We start from the raw sequence: 15,469 nt of genomic DNA, 5'->3' as shown, positions 1-15,469 counted from the left end.
GGAAAGAGGCACTGTTTTTTTGGAAGCACTATGAAATTTTTGCCAGTCTATTGTGTATAGGTACTAATTCACACACCCAGCTTAAAAAGAAAAAAGAACCAAACAAACAATAGTGTTAATCATTTCTAGAGAAATTTAGGTCTGAGAAGGGGTAGAAGGAACTTAATCCTTCCCCCCCCCCGCCTATTTTTCTTTAATCAGTTTTACAGCCCAAAAGTGCTATTTGGATTTCTGTCCAAAAAAGCCAGGTCAAATATTTCTAGATAAAATTCTGGTATTACTATTCACCCATATTTTTAAATAAGTGACTCACTGAGTATAAAGTGAGAAAATTATATGAAACGGGACTAAACTGGTAAGCAATTCAAAGCTAACAAAGGACTGGGAATATTGAACAAAAGTCTGACTTGACTTTTGAATTTCCTGGCGTTTGGTTTGTGTCAACAACTCTCAAAATATACCAAGTCAATAAATGTTTTAAGACATTCTATTTAGGTAGGTGTTAACATACATTCAGGCCATAATCTACTCTGATACGTGTACACAATTGACTTGGGGGGAGTGACACACATTTAAGGAGAGAACATGGCCCTAATAATTTTTAAAATCTTTGAAGTTTATTTCTCAAACACCATGAGTTTAAAAAAAGAAAAAGAGAATCATTTGCAGAAAGGAAAGCAGCTGTTAAAGGAAGCAGTTACTCAGGTATACAAGGGCAAAAACAGCATCAGTCAATGAGTTTTTAGAGGCTTGTATAACCAAGAAAATTTAAAAGAAGAAAAGGGGAAAAAAGCTTTTTAAAAAGTTCAGCTGCAGACTAGAGTGTATTTACCAACTTTTAGCTTGCAGTGCATGAAAACAGAAAGTTAAAGCTCTGGAGTTTAACCGCAGCTGCCTCGGGTACAGCAATACAATGTTTGTAGAGTTCACATACATGTCATGTATAAGACGCTGAGATGTCTTGCAAGCTTATGTTTTGCTCAAGATTCATCCTAGCATATTAGAGTTCAATGGATTTCACTGTGTGAAGTCACATTAATCTTACTGATAGAAGACCACTCTAATGTACAGGGCCAGTAGCCCTTGCCTGCACTGGTCCCCCAACTTGTTTATTATAGACTTGATTCACATTGGATTTCATTTCAGCAGTTATAAGACACTGCTCCCCTAACAGTAACTCCTTAATGCTCAAAAGCCTACTGCTCCCAATACAGTATTTTCAGAAGCAAAGTATATATGAACCACTGGGAAGGCAGTCTACCTCTGCACATCTTTTAATGGCCCTGTGTCAGTGTGAACATAGAATAAGAATGAATGCATTTACTGACATTGGTACTCCTGGGCCTTCCTTCCTTCCTACTAACCAACTGCTTAGCTTGGAAGTGCTTCACAGTTAGCTGGTGATGGGTTCCATAATCAATGAAACAACTTCCTAAGGAACCATTATTCTATTTCTGAACCTGACGAGAATGGCATTTGATAAGGAGATGGAAGAGCATGTGGTAGTTTAGGATGGCTTCCAAACTTCACACCTGCAACAGAGAGAAATACTAAGCAGTAAACTCCTTCCAAACCGCCTTATTCTAAAGTCCAAAGCTAGTCCCATGCATCCAGGATGGGGATCCTATTATCCAAAGAGCAGCATCTCTCAGGTGCAGAAGAATTTTAGGCCTCCATCTTCCCCCTCAGGCAAGTCAAGAAGGCTTAGAATGAGACAATGAAGGGGCTTGCAAGAGTCAGGCCACAGGTGTTAGTCCACAGAACACAACAGTAGCATCCGGATGCAAGTTCACATGACAGTAATCTCTGTGGGTGGACGGAAACAGAAACTGAGTCTCATTTCCCCATTTTTTTAAGAGGGGAAAAAGTGTTCAAGAGAGGTCAGTCCATCACAGCACAAAAAACAGGATAAGCACCACCAGTAAGATGACAAAGAGAACGATAATAGCACACCACTGCCGTCGATCTGGAAGAAGAAAAGAGGAAATGCATTAGTTTTCTCCTTTTATGAGGAGGCAGAAAAAAGGTTGTTTTCCACTGCATTACTAGAATCCCAATTCAAGCTAGAAGAAAGCCATAAAACAAAAAAGGACCTGAGGTCTGATGAAAGATTTCTAAAATGCATTAGCCATAATTCAGCTACACACTCCTTGGGAGAAACCCAAGAACTGGATTTTCTCCTCAGAAATATTGGTATGACCCATAATGAAGGCATCACCAACATATTACACAAGACAGGTGTCAGAAATCTCCTACCTGCTAAGTACTTTGTGTCACCTATGCTGTGCCCTGTACTGCTTTAGGAAGCTTTTACAAGAGGTCCTACTGCCAAAGCAAGGGAGCAACTAACTTTTAGAGATGTATTAGCCAGCAAGAAAGTAAAATCTGTACTACTTCTGTAAGATCTCAAGAGCCCCTCAATCCTGTTTAAGAAAGAAGAGAGACCATTCCCCTAACTATTAGCAATACTCATTTCTAACTTTCCTCTTTGCCAGAGAGTTTAAGCAAGATCTGGAAAACCCTAAATGATCACTATGTATGAAGATTAAACCAGAGCTGTGACTTTCCCAGTTACTAGACGAAAATGGGACAGAGTCTTAGAGTAGGTCCATACTAGTCACAAAAGCAACCAGTGTAGGGATGCCCAAGCTAGTTTAGGTACTGGAAGCAGTCCTGCCATAGCAGCTCAATGCTAAATTGGATAGTTTATTCCATTTCTCAGCCCACGCAGGTTAACCCACACTGTGCTTAATGTCACCACAGCTGAACAGCTACCAGTTCCTGAGCTACCTATTTTAAAACAATTGCAGCCACTGAAGTCACTACTGTGTATAGAAGCCCTTAAATAAACAGAATATGTAGGTAAAGGATGAGACACAGGTGGCTTAAAGCCCACCTTAGAATACAAGGCAATGGTTTTATTATGGGGTGTGTTTTTAAAAGGCAGAAGGCAAAACTTTTACTGTTGGTGGGTTCACCCTTACCACTTTTGCAATGACTAAGATCCTATTATTGGTACAATTCCACCAGTACTTACAGTGCTGGAAGCTGTAGGGTGAACATGGTCATTTTTAGCTGCTCATCTAATCCTGCTTACACTGCATTCTATAGTTTCCACTGTTATTTCAGAAAGCAAAGCTACAATCCTGGAGAAAGATCTCAAACTTGCTAAAACTAGACCCCTTGTGATCTAGTGGCAAGCTATATCACACACAAGCCATCTTTTCTGAATTTGCCTCAAATCTTTCATAGTAATTGAAAAAAAATTACAATGCTCTTTGCAGGAACAAGTGAGCCCAGTTTTATGTTTGCCAAGTGTCTATACTGCCAAAATCCTATGTCATTTCCCAGCTGCATATAGTGGTCACCAACAGGACCAAATGCTGAATTAATCTAACCATTTGGTTTTGGATGCTATTTGTAGAGGGCCTTTTCACCCTGTGACTCTGTGCTGCTTACTGCCATCAACAGACAGTGACCTGTAGAATACCATAATACCTGTTTGAAAGATCAGGAAGTACTGATCTTTTGCTAGTCTCCTCCAAAGCAGCACCTCATTAAATAAGTTGGCATCTGAATCTGGCATGCCAGTAGTACTTTTCTCCTTTTTGGCCCATGTAATATACCCACTACTTTTAAAGATACACCAAAGCAACCCAAGGAAGGCAAGATAATACATATTGGAAGGCAATTAAAGAACACAGCTTATTAATGGGAACAACTGATGACTGAGACTTCCTGAAAGTCATAAGACGGCCCATATAACCATACTTCCTGTTGTTGCCACTCTCGGCATCCTGCCAGGTCTGGGACCTACCAAGTTCAGTGGAGAGCCTTATAATAGCTTTTCACATGAGCTGCACCTCTCCACCAGACAGCACCCTCTCATCACTTAGTTGATGGGAAGAGCTGATTTATCAGGATGTTCTAGTGCTAAGTGTAAAACTATGAGTTGAACTAAGCTTATGTTATTTTATTCTGCTAAACTGTGACAAAGGCAAGAGACATGCCTGATATTGACTTTTGGTTTCTTTTTTCAGCTGCTCCTGCTTTTTAAAGCCACTCAATTCATGTCATTCAGGGTGAGAATCTTACCAGCTGAGTGAATGCCTGAAGCATCCAAGGCTAGGGCAAATGCTAAGTTTGAGTTCACAAATGTTGAAGGTTTGGATAAGGGCCATGCTTGATTTTTGGTTTGGTCCACAATGGAAGCTCAAAACCAAGTCACAGAGAGGGAACATGTTTTGGCCAGCGTTACTGTGGGTTTAGAATAAATCACTTGTTTACACTGAATTGTAACTGTTTAATTCAAATTACATAACTTTAGCTATATCCTTAGCAAACATGTATTAAAACTGTAGAATGGGATAATGAAAGAGAAGCTTGCTGTAGTCTCCATAAGGCAGATTCTTTTATCATGCAGACAGTCCCAAACGCCACATAAAATACCAAAGGGACACAGTCCCAGCATGAACTACATCTTGCCAGGTTTTAGGCTCAAACCATATAACACTGCTTTCCCTTAACTATTTACCCAGTCTGGGACCTGCTTCATCCATGTTCTGTATCAAACATGCAATAGAATGCTAACCATTGGTCCAAGTGAGAAAGCAAACACATTTCAGACCTAAGATAAATTTAACTTGAATTTCCTGTTTAAAAAAAAAAAGGCACAAAAACAAATCTTATTTCCAGTACCTACCGCTGGTCATGTGAGAGACTTTTGCAAGCTTCTTCATAACATTATCAAGCCTTGAGTGTGTGCTTTCTAACTCATGAGAGAAGTCATCCAACATCCTGAGGGCAGAGAAAAGGTAAGCTGTGTCAAGTAGATTAGCTAGTGAGGGGTCTCTCAAGTAGTTCTCAGCATGCTTACAAAACTGCTAAATGCCTATACATAAACAGAACCCAAGCACCTTGGCAAAGTAAAGCCTGTTTTATGGTTTCTTGATGGTATCAAAGCAAAAAACTGCTCAATCAGCAGTTTTATTTTGATGGTAAATGAGGATTCATTGCGTTACAGTGATTTCCCTTGTGTGTGGAGTCATGACCTGCCTGTACATCGTGATCTCTAAATTGTGCAGCAGGTTTTAACTCACATTAAGAAAAAAGTTTATAATCCAAAATTAGTAGAACATGTTTAGACTTAAATGATATTTGAACCTCAATCAGTTTTACTATTAAAGACTGTGGCACTGAAGCCAAAAGCTTCATGTCAGTAGCATATCAGGAGAGCATGTAATTTGGAATGGTTTGTGAGAGGGTTTTTAATTTCACAAATTACTAATCCACTTCTTCCATGTAGCAACAATAACAGATCGTAAAACCTTTTATCACTGACAAAAATTCAGTCAGACAAAGTACACCTTGAAAGGCAGATATTTTAAAGCTTCCTTGACAATTTAAAAGAGGACTTCAGGTATCCAAGTTGTAGCCATATTGGTCTAGAGGCAAAAAGAATCAGAACTTGTGGTACTGGTGATATCTTTTATTAGACCAACTAGATTTTTGCAAAAAAAAAATTTAATTGCAAGTTTTCGGGCAAAAAAAACCCTCCTTCAGACATAGATGAAAAGATTGAAAAAGTTCTCCAGGGTAGAAATGAAAGTTCATATTTTACAGTTCAAAGAGGATTTCAATCCTTTTCACTCTATCTACCTCACACTTTTTGCTGCTTGCAAAATCCTATTGCTTATAAAAATTTCTTCTGACATCCTGCTTGCCATTTTGTCAGCTACTTTTTTTTTTTTTTAACGGAACACAAGCCAACACAGCTCTTCCTCATTTGCACACTTTTCCTTATTGATGATACAACTAAAAGTTATGAAAACACTGTGTATTTGTGTTCCGTGCAACAGCACAAACACAGCGAGAGATTCCACATGAAAATCATACTGGAGTTCTCTGAATGCATTAAAGAAACCACCATACTTTATAATCCAGGACACTCCCTCCCTCCCAATGTTCCCAAGATGGGGAGTGTTTAAACATAAACCACAGTTTTGAAAAAGTCTCACTGCAATTGGAAAACTGTCCAACGTAACAAGACACTTTGCTTTACTATATCATCGCAAAGAACACAGACTGGGAAATAAGACATCTAATTTATATGTAAATATATGGATGAAAATTACTGCAGTAAGCTACCCTTTAACTGTTTGTGTGGTTGACACTTATTTTTAGCCCCAACTATGAATAAGAGTTGTGTTGCTGTTTGGACTGCCTGTTCCAAAACCACATTCACCAGTGATGCATAGTTTTTCCTCTCTACTGGTCAGTGACATAATTACAGATTAATGTTACCCCAGACATGTTGACCTGCAAAGAAGTAATCAAAGGTGGTGTTTAATTATGTTTGACAGTATCCCTCTTCAATTGTGTACTACTGCTTGAGAGTACAGAGTATGACTTAAAGGGGTTAAAAACAGAGCAGAGAAAGTAAAACTGACAGGTAACAGTCAGCCTCAAGGTAATTAAGCTAACAATGGCTGGCTGCCTCTGGACTAGTACTCTCCCCAAGACTAAGTCTGAAATCAAAGGAGACCTAAAATTTCAAAGACTGTTTAAAAAGAGTAGGGGATTTGGGTGAGGTAGGACAGGGTGCCCAGGGTGTTCAGGGAAAACCTGAGTTTCTGCAAGAGTAGAAGAAGGAGCATGTCATCTCTCCCAATTCAAATGATGAATGAGCCAAGCTTACTTAAGCTATGGACAGAGGTGTTAGGCTTAGCTAAGGGAACATGTGGGATTTCTTATATCCTGGTATTGCATACTGTGTAACTTTTGGGTGAAAGTATGTATAAAGGATTCAATGTTCTATTTGTTTGCGGCTCCTAAAAGCATCCCTTGAAGGGTTCAATTGTGGTTAGAAGTCACGTGTCACTCCATGGACTCTAAGCCAGGTCCTGATCTGAGAGTGAAGTATGGAGTTCTGCTTCTAGCGAGGTAAACACCCGACACTTAACCCCCTGCAGATGTACACTTGGTGAAACCCTGAGAAGGAAGAGCAACATAGCTAATCGGATGATTATAACATCATATTTCCAAAAACTCCTTCAGCTTTGTTTCTCAGCACTTACACTGCTTGTTCCTCCAGCTCCCCACCAATGCGCTGAGACATGTTCTTCAGCACCCCAATGCTGCCAGAGACCAGCTCCAACTGCTCATCCTGCTGCTCCACAATCAACTGATGCCAAAGAATGGAAACAAGCAATTAAAAACCTGTGTGTGACCAGTTCAGAGCCCAATGCACAGACAGATGCCTGCTCTCCTGCCAGCTTCAAAAAGCAGAGTTTAGAGACAGAATGCCTGAGCTTCCAAGAGCAATCCTGACATGCTCACAGTGGCTCTGCTCTAAAAAAAACAACTGCAAAAGGTTTACAGGATTTTTTATGGTGTCTTAGGAAGTCTCTATTATGTGTTCTCACTTTACAAAACAAATATAAGAACTGTTGTAATGGATCAGACAAAGACCCATCTAGCCCAGCACCTTGTCTCCAACAGTGGTAGCAGATACCATCCATCTTTTCTTCCTCTTAGGCCTACACTCAAGGTGGGCTCAGTCAAGGTAGGTTTATTTTTGTGCACCACTAGCAGGAAAGTTCTGTAGGCTTCAGCAGACCCTCACTGACACCTGTGCAACTCTACTGCTTTCAGTGGGCATGACTAGAATTCTGGAGAAATGCTGAGGTGCACATCATGGAACAGAACCCAGATACCTCTCAGCTATGCTGGCTCTGCAGTGCTAACATAAGTAAAAAAGGCCATAAAAGCTTCCATCGCTTACAACAAACACATATGACTCTAAATACACCAAAGAAAAAGGTCTATTGCTGAAGAAGATGCTGTATTAATCACTTTCAGTCCATAGCCACACTAAGTTCTGGATTTACCTTAGTTCCCTCCTCCCAAATCAACTGTTCTTTATTAGGTCACTAGCTAAGGATAGGTATGCAGTTGGGATTACTCAACAACCAGAAAAGTTGGTTTTTCAAGAGAAGCTTTAATGCAACATTTGCTACCACTAGAAAGTATTTCTTTTAAGTGCCTATGCTTGGATAGACTGCTGTATGTACATGTACACTTGGACGCTGTCCAGGCTATTCTCTAAATGAGATTCAAACAGTCCACGTAAACCAGCTCACAATGGATCCCAGCAGAGCTGATGATTCAGATTTTCTATTGTATCAAACGCATTGTCAAAAGAAAGAGAGAGGCATATGCAACTCTTACAAACAGCCTGTTTAATCCATTTTGATGAAGACACATGCAACTATTAAACTGGTGTGTGCTATATAACTTATGGTCAAGCAAGAAAAGCACATGAGCTATGACCTCTACTGAGTCCTCACCTAATTCAGGGTTTTGTGCTCAAAACAGCAGCCAGACTTATGAGAGATATTGAGTTGTCTGGATCAAAGCTTTAACACTCACCAGTGGATTTCTGACTGCACGTCTCTATTGTAGAAAAATCACAATAAGCCTAAGCCTGCCTGATTTTAGATGACAATTCAAAATCTCCCTCCCCTTACCCCTTTGCCTCCAACACTTTTTTTAGTGAGCTAAAAACATAATAAATACAAAAGTAAAGAGAGACTAAGGTTAAGCTTGAATTAATATAAGGTGCAACACTAGTTGGTGCAAAGAAATTAGAGAGAAGAAATAAGTCTTTATCTTTACTAAAACATACAAAAGAAAAGCCAATGTTGCAAAAGAAATAAAAATAAAATCAAATGAATCTAGGGATCTGATGAATGAAAGGTCAGTTAGCTTTTTCAAGTGGGAAGGGAAAAATCTGGAATTCCCCTCGCAATGTTTTTATGCTTACGGATTTCAACAATTTTTGTGCTCATGTGCTATAGTTTCTAGATTATACCTTAGCTCCCTTTAGCACAAGGTTGCCCACTCAAACCCCAAGTTTTAAAATACCAGTACAAAAAAAATGTATCAAGTAGATAAGCACTTAAAGCATGAGTTTATGACAGGTTCTAGGCAAGCTAGCTTGAAAAGTGGAGCCTCAACTCAGAGCACTGAAGGTAGCTCCTACCTTAGCTTTTGGCTATTGCTGCTAGCCCTGCCACCTTCTTTACATTCAGTCAGCAGGGGATCCAGACTACAGGAAGTACTGTACCTGCTGTTGAGCCTGCTGCTCCTCAATGAAGTGCGAGTTTGCTAATTGCTGCTCTCGATCCAAACGACCATATTTATCTGATCCAGAGCTCCAGCTCTGACTTGTACTTTCTCCCAGGAGTGCCTATGAAGACACATAAGGATCATAAACAAGATACTTCATTATTGTATAACAGATTTAAGGATTAGAGCTGCCCTCCTCCTTACCAGACTTCCAAAATTTCAGTTAATTCTGACACCAGTAATAAATCTGCTGAAGGTTCAGCTGTGCATCTGCTGTATGAAGTGATTTATGCATGCAGACATTTCACTAGAGGCAGCTCTAGAAGTCAACTCTGCAACTCCTTCTCTCTCTCCTGTCAGTTGGAGGTTGGTGTAAGTCATGTCCTTACAAGCAAAGAGAACTTGATAACCACCCTTCTAATATTAATTCATGTCCAACTACTTACTATGAGACAACCACATCTATCCAACTATATCAACATAGCAAAATGTGGCACTGAGTCAGGAATGCTGCAATGACAGCCCAGGACTTGGGACCCACCACTGCATGGAAGGATAAACTATGGAACCTCTCCTGCCTCAGATCCCTCCTCTGAGAAACAGAGATACTTCCCTCTTCTCTAAGGACAATGCAAAATTGACTGACGTGTGTAAGCAGTTTTGAAAAAGACAGAGAGTAATACCTTATAATATTTTGTTACGCTTCTAAAGAATCTAAGCAACTGTGCCTGTCAGAACAAGTATTCTCACTGGCTACAATGCCAAGAGATTGCAGCAAACCAGACACCTTCTCAGTTTGCATATGACACCATTTTAAGACAAATGCTACAATTGCTTCTGCTGGACAGAGGGTTCCATGTTAGAACAGCATGGCATATGGGATGTTTAAATAAGCACTCAACTTAATACTAATATAAGCTATGCATTATATTACTTATATGCATTATACTACTCAAGTAGAGACTTAACTCTACTTTAGCATACATGAGGTCCCTTAACAACTTAGGTGTACTTTCATTTAATGCATAGCTTAATTCAGTAGCGGCTATAATTGATAAATCCTACTACTACTATCACAGGTATCTTGAAAAATCCTTTAGCAGACAGCCTGCTACTAATTCTCACCTGCCTGTTTTTTCTTTCAGCCAATGCTTGCACAGATGAATTTGACATCTGATCCTTCATTTCCTGTTTATTTAAGGAAAAAAGGTATGTGAATATCAAATTTAAAATAGCCAACATTTTATCAAGCTAGCAAAATTGTACATAACACTGCTTGACAAGTTTTATGGAGAACCAACGAGCCATTTGCTTACAAACATACACATTCTGAAGAGCCTAGAAGGAACTCTGAGAGTACTGTTACAATTCACAGTTGCATTCTTGCTAGAGAAGGTGTTAATGAACCCTACAAACACTTGTAATGGCATATATTAGTTATTTACTGCCAGTTGTGCCTCTCCATAATCTCCACTGCCTCAAGTGAAAATGATGAAAATGGTATTATTTCCATAAATGGAGTGAAGGGGAAAAAAAATTAGGATATTAAGGCTCGACTTTTGGAACTCCAATTTAGTCCCAATTGCCTATGATTATTGTGCCTCTGACAAGCCAACGTTGGTGCCCGTTTCTTTACTACAAAACAGGCATAAATACATTTACTATGCTGTGGGGTTGGAGTGCATACTGGCTTTTTAAACTGATGCTGACAAAGCACTCTGAGGTCTTTAGATGAAATCAGATTATAAACAAATGCAGAAGTTACATATTCAGAGCAGTCAACATTGAGAGAGTAATTCTACCATGCATATATAATGGTTTAAATAAGATGATATCATTATACACTGGCACAAAGACCTGATGTTACCAGAAGAATTAGGTGTGTTCTTGTTTCAGACCGTGATTTATCAGAGCCAGGTAGTAAAGTTACTTCAAAAGCACTGGAACCACCCAAAAGAATTACTTTCAGAAGTAAAAAAAAAAAACAACCCAAAAACATTCCAGTAAGTATTAGAAATACTAGAGCTGTATAAGTCAACTATGTAAATTAAAATGCTTAATTAACATTAAAAATCAGACATTGCTCAAGTTATGTATTCCACTTATGTTTGGAAATGTCCTTGACCTGGTTATTTTCATGTTAGTGTCAACAGATTGCAATCTGGACAAGAGAAGCATATTGTAGGCATGCTGATCTGCTCATAAGGTAAGAAGACTATTCAGAGGCATCCACACAAGCATGTGTCTGTTACCTTGGTTGGCACAGTTTCAGGATTAGTTCCCTAGACAGCAGGCTGCTAACCTTACGGATTATAGCTAGGCCAGAACACTGCAAATAGGAAAAGAATTCTGCTCTCAACTAGAAAGAAAAGCAAAGTAGTATTTGACTATCAACCAAGAATCATGTCAAAACAAGCAAAAACTGAGTTGAAATACTGAACCCAGGAGGAAAAAAAAATTTAAGTTCAAAAATTTAAGTTAACTTGGCATTTAGTTACGTGACCATGCTGGTGAACACTACAGCAGTTTCCTTCACTTTGATTACCTTCAGCTTGTTAAAATCTTCCTCCATCACATGAATTCTTCTTACCCATTTAGGCATAAGTATCTGACCTTTTCCTCAAAATTACAGTACTTACACTATAGTTAGGACTGAAAGTATTTCTATCCCAACCTGGCTTTCACTTTAAAACTTTCTGAAACTGTCACCTTGTAGATCAAAATTTTCCAAGTTTTCTGTGCTCAAAAGGTGATATTTAGAAACAGCTTATTTTTTGTTCAGATTCTTAAATAACACACTCTCTTCCCACCCAACCCACCCCTACCACCCTTTTTCTCTCACCTTCACCAAGTTAAAAATAAAACTAATGACTTTTTATTGAACACCTGAGGGCAGGAAGTTGATATTGTCATGTAAATAGCAAGAAGTGCCTTTGAACAGTTTAATGAAAGCTGGTTTTGAGTCTGAAGAAGGTTGCAATTCAAATATAACAATTGCATGGTGCATGTTTCTCTTAATGTTCAAAGCAAGATCTTGTTTCCTCTCCTTAGGGTAGTAAAGGCAGTTATGTTTGTTCTTCATCTATACTTCTTTCAGTATTCAAGCACTTCATTGTAAGTTTAGACCAGGGGCGGGCAATTATTTTGGGTGGAGGGCCGCTTACTGAGTTTTGGCAAGCCATCGAGGGCTGCATGACAGGCAGCCAGGGACAGAAAAATATTAATTTTCTAAATTTTTTAGTGGCCCCGTGGGCTGGACAGAATGGCCTGGCAGGCCACATCTGGCCCCCGGGCCGCATTTTGCCTACCCCTGGTTTAGACCCTTGAAGCGACTGGAAGTGAAGAAAGCCAACAATAACATGCAACCAGTCTCTTAGCAAGCTGCAAATAAGTGCGCCATGGAACAGTTAAGGAATCCCTATGACAGGGATTACGGTGGAAAAAGGCAGAGAATGATCTATGATACTAGACTAAACTATGGACTGCGTTACTGTAGATGCTGCCTTCCAAATAGTAAGCCCAAGTCTCTTACCCGGACCACCTGCCGTGTGCTTGTGATGAAAGCTTTCCTTATACCCAGCTCTGTTGCATCAAGGTTGAATTTCCGAGGATTTGCTTCAACAATGCGTTAATGACAAGTCAAGGAAACACTACTGAACCAGTAGTCAGCATTCAGGCAAATATCCTGGCTACCTGAAAGGTACTACCTAAGTGCTATAATTAATAAAGTTAACTGGACCAAGATTTGGTTAGTTAGGAAAATCATGCATCTGATGCTTAACAGTCCTTGCATCCTGCCATTGTGTACCAATGTAAAGAGCCCGCTGGAATTTTTTGGCTTACCTGACTGGCACAGCATAGCACTATCAGAAATTGTTAATTTTAATCCTTTTTCAACTCTCTTTTCTGGAGCTCAGTGTAACAGAGGACTGACTGCCTCCAGTTAAAATTCATCCCACAGAAGGAGCCTTTTAGAACAGGGCATCTTACTTTTAACTATATGTTACTGATCAAGAAGGAGAGAGGAGATATAAAAAAAAAGGTTACTTTAAGGAAAAGCTGGCATGTCACTGACTCCACTGTCTAAATCAGTGGTTCTGAACCTTTTTTGCACTAGGACCCATTTGTAAACATTGATGGCCAGTCCCAACCCAGTGCCCCTCAATCCTGACCGAATGCCCTGCCGTTCCAGCCCCCAGTGTGTGGGGCAGGGGAGGGCCCATGCAGCCCCTCACAGGCTGGAACTCTGCCAGCTTGCAAGGGAAAAGCCACCATTTCCCAAGTTGTTCTCCTTTAAAGGATAATCCATTTTTAAAGTTTGTTGATCCATTTTTGTTTGAAACCCTTTCATATATTATTTTGGGTCACAATCCATAGGTTGAATAATTCTGGTCTAAACCATACAATGATATCTTATGAAAACAGCAGCTTCTGAAAGAACTTTATAGCACACAACGCATATTTTCCAAGAAACTGAATTACTCTTTAAAAGCCAGCCTCATCCTTCAGGTAGAAATAACACAAGGCCGTATCTAAACTGTAACAGGTCCATATAAAGGATATTAATAGTTTCATCCAAGTCTTCCAGGTCCCATTCAATGCTCCGCAGGTTGTTCCTGAGCTCATTAGTTGTCCAGTCAATTTCTTCTCTTGTGGCTATAGAAGGGTCTTGCAGGAGCTCCGTCCATCTCTGAAACAACCCCTGAGCAGTATTCACTGCTTTTTGGACCTCCCTGAAATCAAGATGATTAACAAAAATACTAATGACTCGACTACACAGAAAAACATTGTAGTACAGCTCTAACAGAATAATTCCACTACTGCTGTAACAGACTGATTCTCCATGTAGACAAGTGGTGTTTTTCACTGTTTTGGCTTTAAAGTTATTTGCATTAATGACCTCCTCTCAAGCATCCTCCTTTCAACCTGCTTGATTTTCTCTTTAAACTAATCACATAAGCAGAGAAAAGTTGGGTTGGAAGGGACCTCAAGGGTCATCTAGTCCAATCCCTTGCTCAAGGCAGGATTCCCCACAAACACTGGTTACTAGATAATCAGTATCTTGTCTTGTCTTCTACCCCAATAGAAACTGTGACAGAATTTCATAACAGAAAGGCAGTGACAGTTATGGAAAGGCTCTACCTCCTTCACCTATTGCTGTTATTAAAGAGATAACTTTAACATTTCCCAGACAATTGCACTGCTTTTTCAGTACTCTTCTGTGGATGGAGGAACCCACGCTACTCTTTAACAAACAGACATTTTGCATTTCTATAGCATCTTTCATTCCAGAACCAACAAGGACTAGGGCAATCCTGGCATGTTTCATACTGTAATTTCCTATGCACGTTCTCCACTACAACAATATGTTGCTACTTCCTAATCATGGACCATAAGAATTGCAGGAACTGTCCCTACAGAATTTCTGCATGAACCAACTGTGTCCAGCTTGGATCTGCTTATTTCATTTTTCTTTTTTGTAATTTACAGTACTTATTGAGCTATGTTTGCTTAATAAACTCAACTGCTTTACTGCTCCACCAAGTGTCATAGAAAAGTGTTTCAGATGTTAGCATGGGAATGCATGCTGCTGAAAGCACTGAACATTATAGTTATTCTCTGGGATCAGAGGGCAAATAGCAAATATCTACCCATAAACATATGATTATCTGCATAAGTAAATACTGCTGTCTTATTCCCAGGGAATATCCTTTCAAATGAATGGAAAGTTGGGATGTGACACTTATACACAAGAGGCATGTTAGCAAGCTTTTCAGGTCTTATGATCAGCTGTAAAAAGCTTGCCCCACGTTTAAGGGTTGCACATAACGTGCAGATCTGTTCAAAGATGTGGGGACTTCTGTTCTTTGACAGATAGGGGTTGGACTTCACTAATAAAAGCTTAGAGTTGATCAACTGTGTCCTCAGCTTGTGGCCATGAAGGGGATGAACGTGGGCCTGTTAGAAGGACTGTGTCCCGCTTTGGGGTACCCCAGCCTGAAGCCCTCAGTTTTCTGTCAAGGGCAGGTCTTGTTTCCTGTGCAATGTTGTCTTTCCTCCCTCCTCTTTGTCGGTGCTTCTCAAACTACACGAGAGCAGAAAATACAGCGAGGTTGTTCTTAGGATCCTAGGAAATTAAGAGCTGGAGGGACCTCACCAGGCCGTCCAACCCTGCCCCAGCTCACGGCAGGCCGGCTCCTGGCCAGCCCCTTCCAGGCAGCATCGGAGGACGGGGACTCGGTACCTGGGCCCGCTCTGTCACTCCCACTCCCTTAGGGACACCATGGAGCCGGCTGCAGCCCGGCACGGGGAGCGCGGCCGGGTGGGAGCTGCTCCAGCC

At 40.2% G+C, this 15,469-nt stretch overlaps 1 protein-coding gene across 1 annotated transcript in view; it reads right to left on the bottom strand.

The window, feature by feature from the left end:
- Nucleotides 1–6: 6 nt before the first annotated feature.
- STX6 (syntaxin 6) overlaps nt 7–15,469 on the bottom strand; it is a 17,657-nt gene continuing 2,194 nt past the window's right edge. Inside the window, exons 3-10 of the mRNA XM_025206186.1 lie at nt 15,287–15,373; nt 13,693–13,862; nt 12,662–12,756; nt 10,255–10,317; nt 9,128–9,250; nt 7,077–7,183; nt 4,703–4,797; nt 7–1,966 (exon numbers count right to left, since the gene is read on the bottom strand). Coding sequence (XP_025061971.1) covers nt 1,890–1,966; nt 4,703–4,797; nt 7,077–7,183; nt 9,128–9,250; nt 10,255–10,317; nt 12,662–12,756; nt 13,693–13,862; nt 15,287–15,373 — 817 coding nt within the window. The 3' untranslated portion in view covers nt 7–1,889. The remainder of the gene's footprint in view (nt 1,967–4,702; nt 4,798–7,076; nt 7,184–9,127; nt 9,251–10,254; nt 10,318–12,661; nt 12,757–13,692; nt 13,863–15,286; nt 15,374–15,469) is intronic.

The sequence above is a fragment of the Alligator sinensis genome, unplaced genomic scaffold (assembly GCF_000455745.1).
Source record: "Alligator sinensis unplaced genomic scaffold, ASM45574v1 scaffold471_2, whole genome shotgun sequence".
NCBI lineage: Eukaryota > Metazoa > Chordata > Crocodylia > Alligatoridae > Alligator > Alligator sinensis.
This window is presented reverse-complemented; position numbering and strand designations above follow the sequence as displayed.